Source organism: Salvelinus namaycush, chromosome 34 (assembly GCF_016432855.1).
Source record: "Salvelinus namaycush isolate Seneca chromosome 34, SaNama_1.0, whole genome shotgun sequence".
Classification (NCBI taxonomy): Eukaryota; Metazoa; Chordata; class Actinopteri; order Salmoniformes; family Salmonidae; genus Salvelinus; species Salvelinus namaycush.
The window spans coordinates 25,585,819-25,608,403 of record NC_052340.1 but is presented as its reverse complement, the minus strand read 5'-3'; the positions used below and the strand labels follow the sequence as shown (position 1 = coordinate 25,608,403).

Below are 22,585 nucleotides of genomic sequence, written 5' to 3'. Positions count from 1 at the left end.
TGTTCCAACTCCCCGCACTTGTTGGGCTACAGGGGGGATCCAGCCAGGATGAGTGGTGCTAGCTCCGCGCTCGAGACTGCCAGTGCGCCTCCACGGTCCAGTGTATCCGGTGCCTCGGCCAAGGACAAGGCCTACTGCATGTCTCCCCAGCCTGGTGAGTTCTGTGTCTGTGCTAAGCACTAACCCTCCTGCATGTCTCCCCAGCCTGGTGCGTCCTGTGCCTTCTCCCAGAGCCAGGCCTTCTGTGTGTCTCTCCAATCCAGTGATAATCCATGGCAAGAAGCCTCCAGTGATGATCCATGGCACGAAGCCTCCAGTGATGATCCATGGCACGAAGCCTCCAGTGATGATCCATGGCACGAAGCCTCCAGTGATGATCCATGGCACGAAGCCTCCAGTGATGATCCATGGCAAGAAGCCTCCAGTGATGATCCATGGCAAGAAGCCTCCGGTGAGGATCCATGGCACGAAGCCTCCGGTGAGGATCCATGGCATGAGGCTTCCAACGAAGGACGTCAGTCCGGAGCCTCCAGCGACGCCCTCTAGTCCGGAGCCTCCGGCGTAGCCCTCTAGTCCGGAGCCTCCCTCCTGTCCGGAGCAGCCGGAGTCTCCCTCCTGTCCGGGGCAGGTGGAGCCGCCCTTCAGTCAGGAGCTGCCGGAGTCTCCCGCCTGTCCGGCGCTGCCGGAGTCTCCCATCTATTCGGGGCCCGCTGCAAGGGTCCCCAGTCCAAGGTCGGCGGCGAGAGTCGCCGCTCCAAAGGCGCCACTTAAGCGGGCAAAGACTATGGTGGGGTTCACGTCCCGCGCCAGAGCCGCCACCGCGGACAGACGCCCACCCAGACCCTCCCCTATAGGTTCAGATTTTGCGGCCGGAGTCCGCACCTTTGGGGGGGGGGGGTACTGTCACGTTCTGACCTTAGTTTATTTTTTATGTCTTTGTGTTAGGTTGGTCAGGGCGTGAGTTGGGGTGGGCAGTCTATGTTCTTTTTTCTAGGTTGTTTGTTTTCTATGTGTTTGGCCTGGTGTGGTTCCCAATCAGAGTTAGCTGTTTATCGTTGTCTCTGATTGGGAGCCATATTTAGGTAGCCTGTTTTCCATTGTGTGTTGTGGGTGGTTGTTTCCTGTTTCAGTGTTTGCACCATACGGGACTGTTTCGGTTGTTTGTTCGTGTTTTGTTATTTTTGTTCTGTGTTCATTTTGATTTATTAAAAATCTATTATGGACACTTACCACGCTGCACATTGGTCCGATCCTTGCTACTCCTCAGACGAAGAGGAAATTCGTTACAGTCAGCTACAACAAAAGTAATACATGTTTCGTAGATTTAATTCTGTGGATAACTTTTATTTTGGCCACCTTTCCCTTTTAAAGCCTTAACTCTCTGTCTGATTTTGAGTAATCTAAACATTACCCCAAAACTTTACTGCACAGCGTAAGCCTGTGTCAAATCCAATACATTTTTGGGCACTATTTCCCTTTATCATCACTTTAATGTGCTGGTGAATTACATTGGCCTCAGCATTTTCAGCTCAACACAAGTTCATACAGAGTTATCTGACCTGGAGGTTAAGCATACTAGTATCTAAACATGCACATCGGCAGGAGGCAGGGTGAGTTCAGGACCATGGACAGAGTGCAGACTTTAGTTATGCGAGTGAGTACATTAGCTCACTGTAATTATTTGATAGCAGAGTTAGCCCATGGTTCTCTCTTAACTACATCATGACTTTGGGCATTCTTTATATTGTGCTCTGTAGACTTTTTATAGGGTAGGGCAAAGCCTGAAAATCACATCCTCCAACTCTGAACCAAAGACACCATATAGCAAGCCTCATGATAATATCTTCAGCCTGGCTGGCTATGTGTTTATCTGTCTGTTGTGCTGCGTCCACCATGTGTGAACGGCATCCCCCACACAAGGGGTGGGGTGAGGGTTAAGTCTAATGCATTTGCATTGCAAATAAGTCGAGCAGCGGCAAGGTAATGCCATTTGAGACTAATTAATAGAAAACATGCAGATGTGTGGTGGGGTAGGATTTGTGTTTGTTACCTAGCTCCACTTCATGCTCTCTTTGCCTAATCGAGCACATAATGACAAATTGATCTCGAAAAAAGAGAGGGAAACATGGGTTGGAATTATTTTGGGCCGCTAGTTCGAGTATGACAGAGGTGTAATGATTTTATCATAAGGATTACAATTGGGAGCAGTGGCTCAATCTGGATTCATTGTATTGTTACTTTCATGTAAGGTTTTGAATGGAAATCAGTAGCATCTGTACCATCACTCAACTAAGCTATGCCCACCAGCCTCAACTGTTTTCTCTTCAAACTTTTGAAAGTAAACCATGTGTCGGATCTACTGTTGAACCTTCCAGGTATACTTGAAAATGTAAAAAGCCCAAACATATGGCCTACAGTCGGAATGGCAAAACATATGCCTGCATTGTGTGAGTGGGTAAATAAATGCATGGTGTTGGCTTTGTGTGTTAGTCAAGCCGTGAACCTGCAGTTGTGTGCCCCCCTCCAGTAATACACTGGGCCAACCAGCAGGCAGCATCAATATCCGTATTGCTAGGGATATGCCACTGCCCTAGTTGTGAATAAACAGACTCCCCATCCTTCAGAACCAGCCGTTGCTCCTGGAGGCTTATCCTCATGGAGGAACAGCTGTGTACCCAAAAAGAGTTGAAATTGAGCTTTAAGAAAGGGAAGAAAGCAATTCACGTTGGCACCATCTCTGGGAAATCTAGAGAAGTTGGCTGATTGTTCAAAAACGCCATCTGCTCCTCTCTTTGAACTTCCGATCAAAAGCTGTCAGCAAACTACACTGTCTTCCTCTTTTTTTAGCCATGCTGTTGTTGTCACCACCACTGCCATCATCACCAGCGCTGCTATTCCCAGCTCCCCTCCCACCATCTCCATTTCACTCTCACGATGAATCTGACTTAGCGGCCCTGCATTTTGATGGGCCTGTTACATGAAGCCTCAAATGAGCTCACTCCCACTCATGCATTTATACATCAAAGTGACAAACAGACTTCTTTATTAAGTGGCTGTGTCTGTCTGCATGAGGGTCAGGGGGCGGCAAATTGGCATCCAGAGATCCCATCCCAGAGTCCCTCTCATCGGGCGTTTTGGCGGCCGTCACTCCCTTCCCCCTGTTCTCCAAGGACAGAGCTATCCAAGCAGAAGAGCCAAGTCGCTCGTCTTATTCACTTACAAAAGACATAATGGCATTATGCCTCAACGTCTCATAAGCGAGAGACACTCGGGTGCTTCTCTCATTCAGGGAGGGTCACAGGATGATTGACTTGAAAGAACTCCCAATCAGTAATAAAATAGACAGCATTGGGCCAAGATGCCCTCAGACCTCACTAGCAGCTGAACATTTTTAGTTTGGTATTAGAGTCCAAGCATGCTATAAGGATAATGTTGGCAAGGTAGTAGGCCCATGGAAAAGCTCCCACCACAAAGCAAAAGTAGCAGGGTAGACTGCCACCACCTCTACATCTGCCATTCTGCCTCTCTGCAGTTCCCTCTGCCTGCCTCTTTGTCCACCCAATTAGCTGGTCTTCCAGGATCCAGCATGTTGTTCCTACCTTCATTGGCCTGCAGGAGACCTGGCACGGGTGTGTGGGTTGTTGTGTGTTTGTAAGGGGGCATAGTGTCCCAAAAAGTCAAGGGAGCAGATGAGGGGTAAGCATGGCACCTGGACCACCCTCCCTCTGGGGTGCGGTGGCAGCTGAGCTTGCCTAGAGCAGCTGCACAGTGTATTTCCCCTCCATGCCCCCCCCCACACACACACACACACACACACACACACACACACACACACACACACACACACACACACACACACACACACACACACACACACACACACACACACACACACACACACAGAGGGATGTATGCACACTTGCGCGCATGAACACACACACACACACACACACAGAAACACACACACACACACACATGCATCCAGGTCCCCATCCAGGTCCTGTGTGGCTCAGTTGGTAGAGCATGACGCTTGCAATGTCAGGGTCGTGGGTTTGATTCCAATGGGGGACCAGTAAGGAAAATGTAGGCTAAGAGTGTCTACTAAATGACTGAAATGTAATCTTCTTCTTACAACACTGGGTGGATTGGGCTGAGCAACAGCAACCTAAGTGTTCCCTCTGCTAGTGGCTGTGCCCACAGCCCACGACCCTGTAACTGCTGAATCCAAACAACTGGGGCCCTGGACGTTACATTAGTGTAATAGCACATGGAGACAGGACACCATCCAAATAGATGTTTGCTGCACCTGCACCAAACTCACTCTAACCCCTGGGATCTCCCTATTTCGCTCCATGATAAATCAGCTGCCATTTATGCTACTTTGCTGATGTGCCTAAGGCTCTCCAAATTACATAACGACAGATGTGTAATTATTCTACTTTCTCAAAGTTTAATGCTAGGGAGGTCTAAGGTCTGGAGAGTCTTTGGACCTTTCCAGTTTGAAATAATGATGTTGTAGCATCTTGCTACACATATCTATCATTCCTCATTCATGTATTCGTCTGTAGGCTGTAGGGTCAAGCCAAACCTATCATTGGAAACAACATCCTGCCGTGGCAACTGCAATCATCATTTTGCAGATAAAAAATAATAATAAAGTAGTCAAAAGTTGACTTTATGTATCGTGAATAATGGTGAGTGAGAAAGTTACACAAGGTCAAAGATCAGGTTAGCATGCTTTGGGGGTGTGTTCTTTGACCCTCTAACTTTCTCACTCATCATTATTCACAATTCATTCAGGATTATCTGTAGTCATGGTAGCATCCACATTAATGTAGAAGTGTTTAGAAACATATTCTATTCTTATTTACAATAAATCTGTCTCCAAAATGACACAATACCTTATATAACATTCATTTTCTATTGGGCACAACGTATGCTACAGTATGAACATGGGACCAAATACTAAACTCTTTAGGGGTGTCAATAAATTTGACCTCTACCTTTTTGAGAAAAAAAATATTCCTTGTTAAACAAAATCTCTTTCTCTGAGCAATTCTATGTATAAAATAATATAATTTCCCAATTTCATTGGCAAACAATAGAGCTCCGTATTTGAATTCTTTATTTTATACAGTCATTATTGCTCATCTTCATCAAGGGTGTCAATAATTTTTTAACCCACTGTATGTATGTATGATTAGTCATATAATTTATGGATATGCACTCAGAGAAAGCTTCCCTCTAGCTTCCATGCCAACCTCTTTCCCAGCAGAGTTAGATTTCATCAAGCAAAGTTGAATCAAGGACTTGATTGAATTAAAAGCAATCTACATAAGCTAGATATGGACACGGCCACACGGCTTGGACAGTTGCCACAGTAGACGTTAAAAGGCAGTAGTCCATTTGGAATGAAGCAGCGGACGTAGAGAATTGCAAGAGAGGCCATGCTCGTTGCTGCCGTGTTCCATTAGTGATATCAGACAACCTTTGAGTCGCCCCATGATGTTCAGAGATGGGGCTTATACTGAAAGACCATTGTTTTTTTATCACTCAGACTGCCAGTGTTTGATGAGGCTTTTTGTCCCTCCAAACCCTTTACATACTTTACTGGCTATACCAATGGCCCTTTCATCAATGCTGGACTTCATTGAAAAATAGCTTGCCTTATTTGAAATGTTTAATCTGAACATAAAGGAGGACCAAAGTGGAGGATTAACCATTTGCCTTCAGAGATGAAAAGCGATTAAAACGTATCTTCAAAAAGAATGCTATACCTTTGTCATTTAGATACATGTAATTGCTGTTTATTGGATTAACATAATCTATGTATTTGCTATTTTAAGAGCAGTTTTAATTGTGTCTCAGTGTTTATTCATTTTTTGTAATTATAATGGAGTGCTTAGCAGGCAAATCACTGTTTCTATTAATCCTTATTTTCAAATCGCCAATTACTGAAAAACTCATTATCAAGAGTTGCACTATTTGCTTTGATTTCCTGTGTTTTTCTGCTCTTTAATGTCTAATGAAGAAGAAAAAAAGTATAGGTAGTGTATTTTAATACCTGTGAAAATATATCACAACACAAGTTACTGTAGGGGAAATATGCTGGTCTATGTTAAATTAAAATGGCAAGCAAGTTTCTGCAACCGGCCTAGATTACTGTAAGGCTGTTACGGGGGTCTTTTCTAATTGGTTGTCTGTCTCTGGTGTGTGTCCATTCAGATTTACCACTTGTCAATCTGTCAGTGGAGCCTCAGCCCATTCTGGAAGGAAACCTGGTCAAGTTCCACTGCTCAGCCAAGGCTAACCCACCCGTCACACTGTACAGGTGAGATGACCTACAGTTGAAGTTGGAAGTTTACATACACCTTAGCCAAATACATTTAAACTCAGTTTTTCACAATTCATGAAATGTTTTGGCCGGGTATGGTTCTCAATCAGGGACAGCTGTCTATCGTTGTCTCTGATTGAGAACCATACTTAGGTAGCTCTTTTTTCCACCTGTGTTTGTGGGAAGTTAACTTTGTTTAGGGCACATAGCCTTTGAGCTTCACGGTTTGTTTTGGTATTGTTTATTGTTTTGTTGGCGACATCTACTATTAAAAGTATGTACGCTCACCACGCTGCACCTTGGTCCTCTTTTTCCAACGGCCGTGACAGAACTTCCCACCAACAAAGGACCAAGCAGCGTGGCCAGGAGAGGCAGCCCCAAACATTTTTTGGGGGGGGCACACGCGACGGTCGGTGGAGCCGAGGATGGAACCAGAGCCAGTCAGGGTGAACATGGAGGGGAGCGAAGGTAGTGAAGCAGAGACAGTGAAGGAGTTGATGGGGAGATTGGAGGAGAGAGCTTTGAGAGAGCTGCTGTGTTGGTGCATGAGGCACGACATTCGCCCTACGGAGCGTGTCCTCGGTTTGATGTCACCTGAGTCAGCTCTCCATACTCGTCCTGAGGTGCGTGCTAGCCGTCTGGTGAAGACTGTGCCAGCCCCACACACTAAGCCTCCTGTGCGCCTCCCCAGCCCTGCACGTCTTGTGCCAGCTTGGCGCTCCAGACCTCCAGTGCGCCTCCACAGCCCGGTGAGTCCTGCGCTGGCTCTACGCACGGTTTCCCCAGTTTGCCAGGAGAACCCAGTGCGGCCTGTTCCAGCTCCCCGCACGTGCCGGGCTAAAGTGGGCATGCAGCCAAGAGGAGCTGTCACGATCGTCGTAACGTGAAAGAGAAGAGGACCAAGGCGCAGCGTGAAGTAAATGCATAATCTATTTATTTAAGCGACGTACTGAAGAACACTGAACCAAAACAACAAACCGACGACCGTGAAGCTATACAAAACAAATAAGTGCAGACACTGGCAACTTACACATAGACAATCACCCACAACCTACCTAATGACTATGGCTGCCTAAATATGGCTCCCAATCAGAGACAACGATAGACAGCTGTCTCTAATTGAGAACCAATCTAGGCAACCATAGACTTACATAAACACCTACAATGAACACAACCCCATGAACTCTACAAACACCCCCTAGACAATAAAAACACCCTAGACAAGACAAAAACACACAAACATCCCCCATGTCACACCCTGACCTAACTAAAATAATAAAGAAAACAAAGATAACTAAGGCCAGGGCGTGACAGGAGCGGTGCAAGTGCTAAGCACCAGAGCTCCAGTGCTCCCCTACAGCCCGGTTCGACCTGTGCCTGCGCTCTGGAGGTGCCAGGCTAGAGTGGGCATTCAGCCTGGAGGAGTGGTGCCAAGGCTACGCACCAGATCTCCAGTGCTCCCCCACAGCCTGGTTCATCCTGTGCCTCCTCCAAGGACCAGGCCTCCAGTAAGTCTCCCCAGCCTGGTTCATCCTGTGCCTCCTCCACAGACCAGGCCTCCAGCAGGTCTCCCCAGGCTGGTGAGTCCGGTGCCTGCTCCACGGGCCAGTCCGGAGTCTCCAGCGACGGTCCCCAGTCCGGAGCCTCCAGCGACGGTCTCCAGTCCGGAGCCTCCAGCGACGGCCTCCAGTCCGGAGCCCGCAACGAGGGTTCCCAGTTCGGGGCCCGCAACGAGGGTTCCCAGTTCGGGGCCCGCAACGAGGGTGTCCAGTCCGCAACGAGGGTGTCCAGTCCGGGGCCCGCAACGAGGGTGCCCAGTCCGGGGCTCGCAACGAGGGTGCCCAGTCCGGGGCCCGCAACGAGGGTCCCCAGTCCGGGGCCCGCAACGAGGGTCCCCGCACCAGAGGTGCCACCAAAGTGGGGTGAGCCTGCGGTGGAGCGGGGTCTGCGTCCCGCACCTGAGCCGGCGCCGCGGATAGATGCCCACCCAGACCCTCCCCTATAGGTTTAGGTTTTGCGGCCGGAGTCCGCACCTTTTACTGTCACGCCCTGATCTTAGAGATCCTTTTTTATGTCTCTATTTTGGTTTGGTCAGGGCGTGAGTTGGGGTTGAGCATTCTATGTTTTGTGTTTCTATGATTTTCTATTTCTATGTTTTGGCCGGGTATGGTTCTCAATCAGGGACAGCTGTCTATCGTTGTCTCTGATTGAGAACCATACTTAGGTAGCTCTTTTTTCCACCTGTGTTTACGGGAAGTTAACTTTGTTTAGGGCACATAGCCCTTTGTTTAGGGCACACAGCGTGGTATTGTTTGTTTTGTTGGCGACATCTACTATTAAAGTATGTACCCTCACCACGCTGCACCTTGGTCCTCTTTTTCCAATGGCTGTGACAGTCAGAATATTAGTAGTAGAGAGAATGATTTATTTCAGCTTTAATTTCTTTCATCACATTCCCAGTGGGTCAGAAGTTTACATACACTCAATTAGAATTTGGTAGAATTGCCTTTAAATTGTTTAACTTGGGACAAACGTTTCGGGTAGCCTTCCACAAGCTTCCCACAATAATTTGGGTGAATTTTGGCCCATTCCTCCTGACAGAGCTGGTGTAACTGAGTCAGGTTTGTAGGCATCCTTGCTTTTTCAGTTCTGCCCACATATTTTCTATAGGATTGAGGTCAGGGCTTTGTGATGGCCACTGCAATACCTTGACTTTGTTGTCCTTAAGCCATTTTGCCACAACTTTGGAAGTGTGATTGTGTTCTTCGGCTTGCAAGCCTCCCCATTTTTCCTCCAAACATAATAATGGTCATTATGGCCAAACAGTTCTATGTTTGTTTCATCAGACCAGAGGACATTGCTCCAAAAAGTACGATCTTTGTCCCCATGTGCAGTTGCAAACCGTAGTCTGGCTTTTTTATGGCGGTTTTGGAGCAGTGGCTTCTTCCTTGCTGAGCGGCCTATGTCGATATAGGACTTGTTAAACTGTGGATATAGATACTTTTGTACCTGTTTCCTCCAGCATCTTCACAAGGTCCTTTGCTGTTGTTCTGGGATTGATTTGCACTTTTCGCACCAAAGTACGTTCATCTCAAGTAGACAGAAAGCGTCTCCTTCCTGAGCGGTATGACGGCTGCGTGGTCCCATGGTGTTTATACTTGCCTACTATTGTTTGTACAGATGAACGTGGTACCTTCAGGTGTACGGAAATTGCTCCCAAGGTTGAATCAGAAGCTTCTAAAGCCAAGACATTGTTTTCTGGAATTTTGAAAGCTGTCAAGGCACAGTCAATTTAGTGTATGTAAACTTCTGACCCACTGGAATTGTGATACAGTGAGTTATAAGTGTAATAATCTGTCTGTAAACAATTGTTGGAAAATTACTTGTGTCATGCGCAAAGTAGATCTCCTAACCGACTTGCCAAAACTATAGTTTGTTAACAAGACATTTGTGGAGTGGTTGTAAAACAAGTTTTAATGACTCCAACCTAAGTGTATGTAAACTTCCGACTTCAACTCTTCTTATACTGTACATGCACAACTATTATCTGTCTGTCTGTCTCCACCCTCTCTCATGAGTGTCTATATCAGATTATTTTCACTCTGAACTTGGTTCCTTGAGAAGACTTTGAACATGCTGTCTGGAAATTTACTCTAAACTCCATTAGTAGTCTCTAAATGAGAAATGTATCATAGCAAATTATTTGTGGGGCAGACATCCTGCATTATGCAATGACCCGAAATGAGAAAGAAAAACACTGAAACAAACTTCATATGATATACAAAGGTCCTCTCTGATAGATGTTGCTTATAGCAACACCTCAGTGTTGATGGTATTAACCACTGTCAGAGAATTCTTATGATGCCATGACACTATTAAACCTCTCGTCGATTTGGAACATATTCACAGAGAGCTATACCGAGGAAAATGTAATGACAAATGTCTGTTGAAATGACTTCCCAGTCATGTACTTAGAGGCTAATGAATGCATTGACTTGCATGGCTTTTGTTTTGAGGTAATGTTGTCTATATACCCTGAAAATAGATACACTACGGTGAGTGGGAGAACAGCTGGTATTGTGTTGTAGCTGATGAGGTTGTCAAGGTTACACGGTCTCATGTTAAAAGGGCGACATGTGAGTCAAAGTACTGAAGGTGTGCTAGTGGACATTTGTGTGGAAGGAGTGGGTTGATCTTCTGAACCTACGCTGAACCCATGTCTTATTCTTTTTCGCAATCCTTTTTGGATTCTGCCTGTCAACTGCAAGCACACATTGAGAGACTTGATTTGGAGCACTGAGTTTTTCAATTCTCACAAGAAACATGAAATAGAAGTTATTTACTCTCATGAAATCTCACTTAGTCCTTGAAGAGGTGTAATGCCAAGGTGATTTGTCAAGACATGCTTTTCTGTGTGGGTTTTAAAACCAAGGGAAGAATAAGTGGAACAAAATCAATAGCGAAGGGAATTACCTGGCCGACACTGAGTCTGAAGCTGTATTGGGAAATGAAATGGATCTACAACACACTCACAGGTGGCAAAACAGAGACATTCATTTGATGGATTCTGGCCTTTAAAAAAACAGATATCAAAGCAAACAAGACTTGTGTTTGACTGTACAGCTATACACAAATGCAGGTCTTCTGCTACCATCACTGTGGAAATCAGTCTATTGTAGTGGGACCCAGATCAATGTTCCGCTGACATGTCTACATTGAGATGACTTTTCCTTTGGCATGGGAAACCATGGGAGAATGGATTGAAAGAAGGAGAGGGGTAGAACTTCAGGCTGAAATAGGCACTCTCTAGAAGGGTTTCACTAGTGTTAGGATCCAATACCACTTTGAGTTGAGTCATTTGCATCTGAACACACACTTCACTTCTGTTCACAGGACTGTGAAATATATAACCTTTTTCTAATATGCAACAGTGCAGATTCATTTCTGATTCATTTTAGCACATGTTCTCATAAAGAACAATATATTATTTTATCTCTACTCTGCCTCAGTCCACATGGGGGAGTGTTGGACTGTTTCGGTCTCCCAGGGAGAGCTCTCCATTGGGGAGTTGACTGAGGAGAACCCCCCTTGTCCCCCAGAGAGAGTTACAGCAGTGCAGAGCAGGGAGCTAGCGGTGTGGTGTGGCCGTTAGTCAGCTCTAATACACCCTGTCTCTGGAGATCAGATATGGAACAAGGACAGGGCAGGCCTTAGAGTGATGGCCTCTCTGCCAATCTCCCCAGCCCGCCACTCTGCCATCCCATTCTCCACTTCAATAAGCACTTTCACACAGACAGAGCCAAGGTAGCAGAGGAGGAGTCAATGACATGGTGATTTCTATTCTCTATGATCTGCTGTGATTGGCCGGTCTAGGAATCTTGCTTACAAAAGCGAATGGAATGCACTATCCCTGAGACAGATATCTCTCAGGCAGAGCCAGAACTCTAACTCCTGGGGGGAGAACATGTGTCTCAGGGATAGTGCTGAGTAGAGTATAGGGAGTGACTAACGTAGCAGGCATAGAAAGACGCCTGAGCGGAGTTCCCATTTATATTTTTCAGGGAAATGGAAGTTAGGTTTAACCTGTCTGGCTCTGGCGTTCCGCTAGCGGAACTCCTTCCACATTCCACTGAAAAGGCAGAGCGCAAAATTCAAAAGATATTTTTTAGAAATATTTAACTTTCACACATTAACAAGTCCAATACAGCAAATGAAAGATACACATCTTGTGAATCCAGTCAACATGTCCGATTTTTAAAATGTTTTACAGCGAAAACACCACATATATTTATGTTAGCTCACCACCAAATACAAAAAAGGACAGACATTTTTCACAGCACAGGTAGCATGCACAAAGCCAACCTAACTAACCAAGAACCAACCAAACTAACCAAGAAACAACTTCATCAGATGACAGTCTTATAACATGTTATACAATAAATCTATGTTTTGTTCGAAAAATGTGCATATTTGAGGTATAAATCAGTTTTACATTGCAGCTACCATCACAGCTACCGTCAGAAATAGAACCGAAGCAGCCAGAGTAATTACAGACACCAACGTCAAATACCTAAATACTCATCATAAAACATTTCTGAAAAATCGATGGTGTACAGCAAATTAACCTGTTTGGGCTGCAGGGGGAGTATTGAGTAGCCAGATAAAAGGTGCCCATTTCAAACGGCCTCGTACTCAATTCTTGCTCGTACAATATGCATATTATTATTACTATTGGATAGAAAACACTCTCTAGTTTCTAAAACCGTTTGAATTATATCTGTGAGTGAAACAGAATTCATTCTGCAGCAAACTTCCTGACAGGAAGTGGAAAGTCTGAAATTGAGGCTCTGTTCCAGGGGCTGCCTATTAAAGCCCTTGTCATTTATTAGTTTAGATGCACTTCATACGTCTTCCACTAGATGTCGACAAGGAGTGAGAGAAGAAATGGACTGTGTAACTTGATCTGGACTCGAATTACAGCTCATGGAATGACGTGTCCTTCATTTCCTGTTTTCAGGAAGGCGCGAAGAGATACATGGATTTGCCTTCTGTTTAGCTTCCGTTATAGGCGACTAATATCTCCGGCTTTGATTTTTTGATACATGTGACCATATCATCGTAAAGTATGTTTTTTCAATATAGTTTCATCAGATTATTGAAATTTTTTCGGGAGTTTTGCCGTATTCCGTTCTCTTCCGTTTGTTGACATGGAGAGCGTCGTGCCACCTGGCTAGTGTGCTTGCTGAATCGAGAGGGATAATGGACGTTCTAAATCCAAACAACGATTGTTCTTGACAAAGGACACCTTGTCCAACATTCTGATGAAAGATCAGCAAAAGTAAGAAACATTTTATGATGCTATTTCATATATCTGTCGTACATGTGAACTAGTCGCCGACGCCCAACGTTTGGGTACTCTAGCTATACCGAAGCTGCATATCGTAATGAAGTTATTTTTAGAATTCTAACACTGCGATTTCATTAAGAACTAATGGATCTATCATTTCCTATACAACATGTATTTTTTAGTTATGTTTATGAATAGCTATTTGGTCAGAATATGTGTGTCATAAAAAGTGTCAGAAAAATATCCGGATGTTGTGGGAAAAAGGAGCTAAGTTAGCACAATGTGTAACCACTGATTTCAGCTCTAAATATGCAAATTTTCGAACAAAACATAAGTGTATGTATAACCTGATGTTATAGGACTGTCATCTGATGAAGAATATCAAGGTTAGTCAAAAAATATATATATTTTACTGGTTTGTTACGATCGCTAACTTTTGCTACGCTAACTTTTCGCTAACTTTTGGCTTGTCTTTCTGGCTATTGTGGTAAGCTAATATAACGCTATATTGTGTTTTCGCTGTAAAACACTTAATAAATCGGAAATATTGGCTGGAATCACAAGATGCCTGTCTTTCATTTGCTGTACACTATGTATTTTTCAGAAATGTTTTATGATGAGTAATTAGGTATTTGACGTTGGTGTCTGTAATTATTCTGTCTGCTTTCGGTGCAATTTCTGATTGTAGCTGCAATGTAAACTATGATTTATACCTGAAATATGCAAATTTTTCGAACAAAACATAGATTTATTGAATAACATGTTATAAGACTGTCATCTGATGAAGTTGTTTGTTGGTTAGTTTGGTTGGTTCTTGGTTAGTTAGGTTGGCTTTGTGCATGCTACCTGTGCTGTGAAAAATGTCTGTCCTTTTTTGTATTTGGTGGTGAGCTAACATAAATATACGTGGTGTTTTCGCTGTAAAACATTTTAAAAATCGGACATGTTGGCTGGATTCACAAGATGTGTACCTTTCATATGCTGTATTGGACTTAAAAAAAATATCTTTAGAATTTCGCGCCCTGCACTTGAGCTGGCTGTTGTCATAAGTGTACCGACGCCGGGCTGCAGCCATAAGAAGTTAAAGACAAACATCTTGTGAATCCAGCCAATATTTCAGATTTTTTAAGTGTTTTACAGTGAAAACACAATATAGCATTATATTAGCTTACTACAATAGCCTACCACACTACCGCAGTCATTCATCAAGGCACGTTAGCGATAGCAATAGGCACGTTAGCGATAGGGAATAAACCAGCAAAATATATTAATTTTCACTAACCTTCATAAACCTTCATCAGATGACAGTCCTATAACATCAGGTTATACATACACTTATGTTTTGTTCGAAAATGTGCATATTTAGAGCTGAAATCAGTGGTTATACATTGTGCTAACGTAGCATATTTTTCCCAGAATGTGCGGATATTTTTATGACACTCCAACTATTCTGACCAAATAACTATTCATAAACGTTACTAGAAAATACATGTTGTATAGGAAATGATAGCTACACTAGTTCTTAATGCAATCGCCGTGTTAGAATTCTAAAAATAACTTCATTACGACATCCAGCTTAGGTATAGCGAGAGAGTGCCCAAACTCTGGGCGCAAACGACTATTTCACATGTTCGACAGATATATGAAATAGCATCATAAAATGGGTCCTACTTTTGATGATCTTTCATCAGAATGTTGTACAAGGGGTCCTTTGTCGGGAACAATCGTTGTTTGGATTTAGAATGTCCTCTTCTCCAGTCAATTAGCACGGAAAGCTAGCAAAGTGGCGCTAAGCTCTCCTTCCTGAACAAAGGCACACAACGCAACACGCCTAACGTCCCGAATAAATTTCAATAATCTAATAAAACTATATTGAAAAAACATACTTTACGATGATATTGTCACATGTATCAAATAAAATCAAAGCCGGAGATATTAGTCGTCCATAACGACAGCTTATCAGAAGGCAAATCAAGGTCCCTTCACGCGCTCTCCAGAAAACAGGAAACTGGTGACACGTCATGCCGAGAGCTATTATTCGACCCCAGATCAAGTTACACACTCCATTTCTTCTCTCACTGCTTGTCGACATCTAGTGGAAGACGTATGAAGTGCATGTATTCTAATAAATATCAAGGACATTAATAGGCAGGCCCTAGAACAGTGCATCGATTTCAGATTTTCCACTTCCTGTCAGGAAGTTTGCTGCAAAAGGAGTTCTGTTTTACTCACAGATATAATTCAAACGGTTTTAGAAACTAGAGAGTGTTTTCTATCCAATAGTAATAATAATATGCATATTGTACGAGCAAGAATTGAGTACGAGGCCGTTTAAATTGGGCACAATTTTCCCCCAAAGTGAAAACAGCGCCCTCTGTCCTCAATACTGTATCTCTGAAAACCGGATGTTAATGTTTTCTGGCGACTCTGCATATTCTAGATATGGAGGGAAGTACTGTTGGAAGTAAGTTTGTGCTTTGATCTGAGTGTGTTGGTGTGAATAGAGGAATCGTAAAACAATAGAGCTGTTATGGAATCTTCATTACCTAATGGAAGCAGGAGGGGCAACCACAATACATCATATTCAACGCCATGGTGATAAATATACAAAGCTTTTTTTTCACTACTCAAAGCAGAGGAGCTCCAGAGAGGGACATGACAGAAGAGGAGTTTCAGGTCCCTCGTCTGCGCATTCTACCACGCGACAACAAACACATCCCTCTCCACACCCAGCAAACACCATCACCAATTCTCTCCCCAGTTTAACAATTATGATGTTGTTGCTAGTTTCTAGATTTTTTTGTCAGTTCTATCATCTACCTTTTCCTCGTCTGTGTCTCTGAGGTGGCTAATGAAGAAGTTTTACATCAGGGCATTTTCCGTCACGTTGTCTGTGGGCACCGCCACTGTTTGTTTTCCCCTGTGACTGGCTTTGTGCCACCCAGTGCATCCAGTCGACGAGGAGGACAGCGAGAGAGAAAAAAACAACAAAGCAACAGGCAAAGCAAATTAAATCCATCTTGTCTGCACTACTGGCATAAACACTTTGGCTGTACACAATATCTTGACTGGTGCCATGCCACTAATGCCAGTAATGTTTTAAAAATATATATACAGTACCAGTCAAAAGATTGGATACTGTAACGATCGTCTTGAGGACAATGAGTGGACCAAGGCGCAGCGGGTGATGAATACATAATGAATTTAATTATAATAACGAATACGAAAATACAAGACAAACTACAAAACAACAAACGACGACAACAGACCTGAACATGCGAACTAACATAAAACGAAGAACGCACGAACAGACTAAACAAAACGAAACAGTACCGTGTGGTGCACAAACACAGACACAGCAACAATCACCCACAAACAAACAGTGAGAACAGCCTACCTTAATATGGTTCTCAATCAGAGGAAACGTCAAACACCTGCCTGTAATTGAGAACCATATCAGGCAACACATTTAACCCAACATAGAAACACATAACATAGAATGCCCACCCCAACTCACGCCCTGACCAACTAAACACATACAAAAACAACAGAAAACAGGTCAGGAACGTGACAGATACACCAACTCATTCAAGAGTTTTTCTATATTTTTACTTTTTTCTACATTTTAGAATAATAGTGAAGACATTAAAACTATGAAATAACACATACGGAATCATGTAGTAAACAAAAAAGTGTTAAACAAATCAAAATATATTTTATATTCTTCAAAGTAGCCACCCTTTGCCTTGATGACAGCTTTGCACACTCTTGGCATTCTCTCAACCAGCTTCATCTGGAATGCTTTTCCAACAGTCTTGAATGAGTTTCCAAATATGCTGAGCACTTGTTGGATGCTTTTCCTTCACTCTGCGGTCCAACTCATACCAAACCATCTCAATTGGGTTGAGGTCAGGTGATTGTGGAGGCCAGGTCATCTGATGCAGCACTACATCACCATTATTCTTGGTCAAAAAGCCTTAAAAAAGCCTGGAGGTGTGTTGGGTCATTGTCCTGTTGAAAAACAAATGATATTCCCACTAAGCGCAAACCAGATGGGATGGTGTATCGCTGCAGAATGCTGTTGTAGCCATGCTGGTTAAGTGTGCCTTGAATTCAAAATATTTCATAGACAGTGTCACCAGCAAAGCAAACACACACCATCACACCTCCTCCTCCATGCTTCACGGTGGGAACCACACACGCGGAGATCATCCGTTCGCCTACTCAGCATCTCACAAAGACACGGCCGTTGGAACCATAAATCGCAAATTTGGACTCATCAGACCAAAGGACAGATTTTCATCAGTCTGATATCCATTGCTCGTGTTTCTTGGCCCAAGCAAGTCTCTTCTTCTTATTGGTGTCCTTTAGTATTGGTTTCTTTGTAGCAATTTGACCAAGAAGGCCTGATTCATGCAGTCTCCTCTGAACAGTTGATGTTGAGAAGTGTCTGTTACTTGAACCCTGTGGAGCATTTATTTGGGCTGCAATTTCTGAGTCTGGTAACTCTAACGAACTTATCCTCTGCAGCAGAGGTAACTCTAGGTCTACCTTTCCTGTAGCGGTCCTCATGAGAGGTAGTTTCATCATAGTGCTTGATGGTTTTTGTGACTGCACTTGAAAAAACTTCCAAAGTCCCTGAAATTTTCCGGATTAACTGACCTTCATGTCTTAAAGTAATGATGGACTGTTGTTTCTCTTTTCTTATTTGAGCTGTTCTTGCCATAATATGGATTTGGTATTTTACCAAACAGGGCAATCTTCTGTATACCACCCCTACCTTGTCACAACACAACAGATTAGCTCAAACGCATGAAGAAGGATTGAAATTCCACAAATTAACTTTTAAAGAGGCACACCTGTTAATTGAAATGCATTCCAGGTGACTATCTAATGAAGCTGGTTGATAGAATGCCAAGAGTGTGCCAAGCTGTCATCAAGGCAAAGGGTGGCTACTTTGAAGAATCTCAAATATAAAATATATTTAGATATTTTAACACTTTTTTGCTTACTGCATGATTCCATATGTGTTATTTAGTTTTGATGTCTTCACTATTATTCTACAATGTAGAAAATAGTCAAAATAAAGAAAAACCCTTGAATGAGTAGGCATGTCCAAACTTTTGACTGGTACTGTATATATATATTTTTACCTTCATTTAACTAGGCAAGTCAGTTAAGAACACATTCTTATTTACATGACAGCCTACCAAAAGGCAAAAAGCCTCCTGCAGGGACAGGGGCTGGGATAAAAAATTAAAATACAGGACAAAACACACATCACGACAAGAGACACCACAACACTACATAAAGAGAGATCTAAAACAACAACATAGCATGGCAGCAACACATGACAACACAGCATGGTAGCAACACAACATGACAACAACATGGTAGCAATACAACATGGCATCAGCACAACATGGCGGCAGCAGAACAATACATGTTATAACATTATTGGGCACCGACGTAAGGACAAAGGGCAAAAAGGTAGAGACAACAATACATCACGCGAGGCAGCCGCAACAGTGATGTTCTACCATGCTGTGATTTGATTGCCAGACAAACAGACGTCCTGGTTTTATTTGAATTGCAAGGCACCAAACTGACAGTCACATCATCTATGCTCATGTCCCCTAGCTCATGGCAGACAGTATATTGAAATGTCATTCACAATGTTTTGAAACTATAGACAATGTTTTTGTTCTCCCTTCTAATATTGGGCCTTTTGTCATATTATGTCAGACAAAGAGACATTTCTGTCTAATTTCATATACACATTTCATTCAAGAAACATCAGGGTGCGATTTGATCAAAGCATCGTTATGAAAGTCTCTACTTTCCATTGAAATAAGTATTTTGATATATTCAACATTATGAAATTTCAAATGAGCAACATAATCTGTGCCGTGGTGTACTTAACCATGCGGATAATACTAATAATTGATTTGACATGTTAATGACATAGATAACTGTTTAATTAGATTTAATTTACCATTGCTATCCCCTTAATCATATCAGTGAGAGAGAACAAGGCTGTTCTTTCCCTGATACACACTGATTTCAATGTTATTGCCACACGCACACACACACACACACACACACACACACACACACACACACACACACACACACACACACACACACACACACACACACACACACACACACACACACACACACACACACACACACACTCACACACACGTACACAAACACTCTGAGGCATACACCTGACTTGCACCTCATTGTGTGACCTAAATCCCTGAATAGGTCCTGGTGGTAAGTGAGCTGTTGAGTAAGTTCTCGCTGGCCACTCTGCCCTCCCAGAGGAGATACAGGTGTCTGATGGATGCAGAGCTGGCTATGTTTAGACTCTCTTGGATGGGGACCAGCAAACCAGCCGATCTCTCACACTCCCTGCTGACACTAGCATTCTGTCTCTGCTCTCTCTGCACTGTGGACCCCACAGCCCTGGCAGCCTCACACTCCCTGCAGGCACTAGCATTCTGTCTCTGCTCTCTCTGCACTGTGGACCTCACAGCCCTGGCAGCCTCACACTCCCTGCAGGTACTAGCATTCTGTCTCTGCTCTCTCTGCACTGTGGACCTCCCAGCCCTTGCAGCCTTACAATGCAATTGGGAGAGACCTGCTGGACAAACTTCTGTGCTTCACTCACTGTAACTCCTCCAGTACTCTAGCGACCATACACTCTCAGTCACAGCCTGTGGAGAGTCATTCATCATCCGACACTGAGATTCAGAGGGCATTGATGATCGCTGCCATCATCAGCGAATTTATTGACATTGTCTAGTGAATTCTTGTCTAATATTCATAGACAGTGTGGTGTGAGATTTAGAAACAATCATCATCATTATTATAGTCATTATCATTATCTTTTATTATATATTTTGTGTACAGAATTGTTTTCTTGAGGGACAATACCTACAGAACGCTGTGTGTAGCTTACTGCAACGGTAATAATACCTTTTCCCAAATCCAGCACATTCTCCTCCTGGATCAATTACGTAAGGAAGAGACAGATGAGCCAAGCATACCCATCTGCCCTAAAAAAAATATTTTTGGAAACACAGGTGTCCCTGTGCATATTAACCTGACAGTGCTCTCAGCGACTTCATTTTTCACACAGTGAAAAACTAGCTCCTACAGTGTGGAAACATAGTCTCCTCGGCAGCACAATGTGCAGCAGAGAAAATCAACTGGAGCCAATTAGAAAGGTGCTTCACTTCACTTGCTGAATGAATGAGGTCTATTCTCATTTAAATTATACTACTCCTATCAAGCATAGACCAAGGCTTCACTCATGGATGACAAATGAGTCCCTTATCCCTGGAATACTGCAAGTTCCCGATCCCTGGAATACTGCACAGTGCACCCTGTGCTCTTGGGTGAGAAAATAAATCCATGTTTTGTGACAGCTAGAAGTTCAAAGGTTATCTTCACCCATATCAGCATGCAAACACATCTCTGTCTGGGTAAGGTGAGAGGTTTAGGAGAATATAGAGTTGTATGTCCCAAAATACCTTGTAAATGTTCCAGAGAAGAAGCCCCATACATCCACTCATGCTTTGGCTCGCTTTAATAAATGGTCCCTGTCTCCCACAGCAACAGGGAGCCATCCAGTATGGCGTGCTGAGCAAGACAGAAGCGATGACATAAGAAAAGTATTAACCCAGCAGTTGAGAGAAAACATCCCTCTGACAGATGCCTCCAACACAAACGGATGTTCTTCGCCCAATCCTGTGTCAATTGATTAACGTCGGGTGCCGTTATGTGCATACAGTATGTGTCAGCTGACATCGTCAGGGGGGACTCTACCGTACAGTACGTTTCAGCCTGCATCGTCAGGGGGGACTAACATACAGTTCGGGTCAGCCGGCATCATCAGTGGGTACTCTACTGTCATGTTTTTGGCATCATTAAACTGAAGACTTATTTTTATCAAATAAATTCTCTGTAATTATTATTACGTGATTAAACTAACTTAATCATGTCAATGTAATTAACTAGAAGGTTGGGGCACCAAGGAAAATATTCAGATTACAAAGTTATAATTTTCCTAATACAACTTTCAGATATTTTAATATCTGATCAATTAGTCTTCTAATTAATGAATTATTCTTTACCTCAAATTAGTCTCGTTCCAAACATCGTAAGTTGTTGGCTATCTGCACAAACCCAGTCTTCACTATGAATCATCCATACATCAATTGTCTTAAATCATTTATTTACTAACTAAGTAATTCACAGAAATGCATAAACAAACAAACAGTAGATATAGTTACAAGGAAATTATAGTGGAGTTTCCCTAATGGGATAAACCGGTATCGCGGCTTGGTGGACAAAAGGGAAGTGGGGGTCGACTGAGATAAAAGACACTACAAAGTTGATAATTATAACAATTGAAATGCTAATCCTTTGCACATGAACGCTCACTCATTCGGGAATATTTGCAATCAATATATATATTTACGCTCAGTGTGTCGTCGTGATCTCTGTTGGAAAGTTTGTTTGTATTGGAGAGTTTGTCCACCCTCTCTCTCTCTGCCGTGGTTAGAATGGATAGTTCAGAGTAACATTCAGCAATGTTGTTATAGAATAGATGTTTCGGCGGTTGTCGGTCTTCAATCAATCAATCAATCAATCAATTTTATTTTATATAGCCCTTCGTACATCAGCTAATATCTCGAAGTGCTGTACAGAAACCCAGCCTAAAACCCCAAACAGCTAGTAATGCAGGTGTAGAAGCACGGTGGCTAGGAAAAACTCCCTAGAAAGGCCAAAACCTAGGAAGAAACCTAGAGAGGAACCAGGCTATGAGGGGTGGCCAGTCCTCTTCTGGCTGTGCCGGGTGGAGATTATAACAAAACTATGCCAAGATGTTCAAAAATGTTCATAAGTGACAAGCATGGTCAAATAATAATCATGAATAATTTTCAGTTGGCTTTTCATAGCTGATCATTAAGAGTTGAAAAACAACAGGTCTGGGACAGGTGGCGGTTCCATAACCGCAGGCAGAACAGCTGAAACTGGAATAGCAGCAAGGCCAGGCGGACTGGGGACAGCAAGGAGTCACCACGGGCGGCAGTCCCGACGCATGGTCCTAGGGCCCAGGTCCTCCGAGAGAAAGAAAGAGAGAAGGAGAAAATTAGAGAGAGCCAAGATTTTCAAAATGTTCATAAATGACAAGCATGGTCAAATAATAATCAGGAATAAATCTCAGTTGGCTTTTCATAGCCGATCATTAAGAGTTGAAAACAGCAGGTCTGGGACAGGTAGGGGTTCCATAACCGCAGGCAGAACAGTTGAAACTGGAATAGCAGCAAGGCCAGGCGGACTGGGGACAGCAAGGAGTCACCACGGCCGGTAGTCCCGACGTATGG

General features: G+C 43.4%; 1 protein-coding gene across 1 annotated transcript in view; it reads left to right on the top strand.

Moving 5' to 3' along the window:
• Positions 1-22,585, top strand: part of LOC120028461 (kin of IRRE-like protein 3) — a 71,665-nt gene that overhangs the window by 29,882 nt on the left and 19,198 nt on the right. The window contains exon 6 of the mRNA XM_038973671.1: positions 6,226-6,331. Coding sequence (XP_038829599.1) covers positions 6,226-6,331 — 106 coding nt within the window. The remainder of the gene's footprint in view (positions 1-6,225; positions 6,332-22,585) is intronic.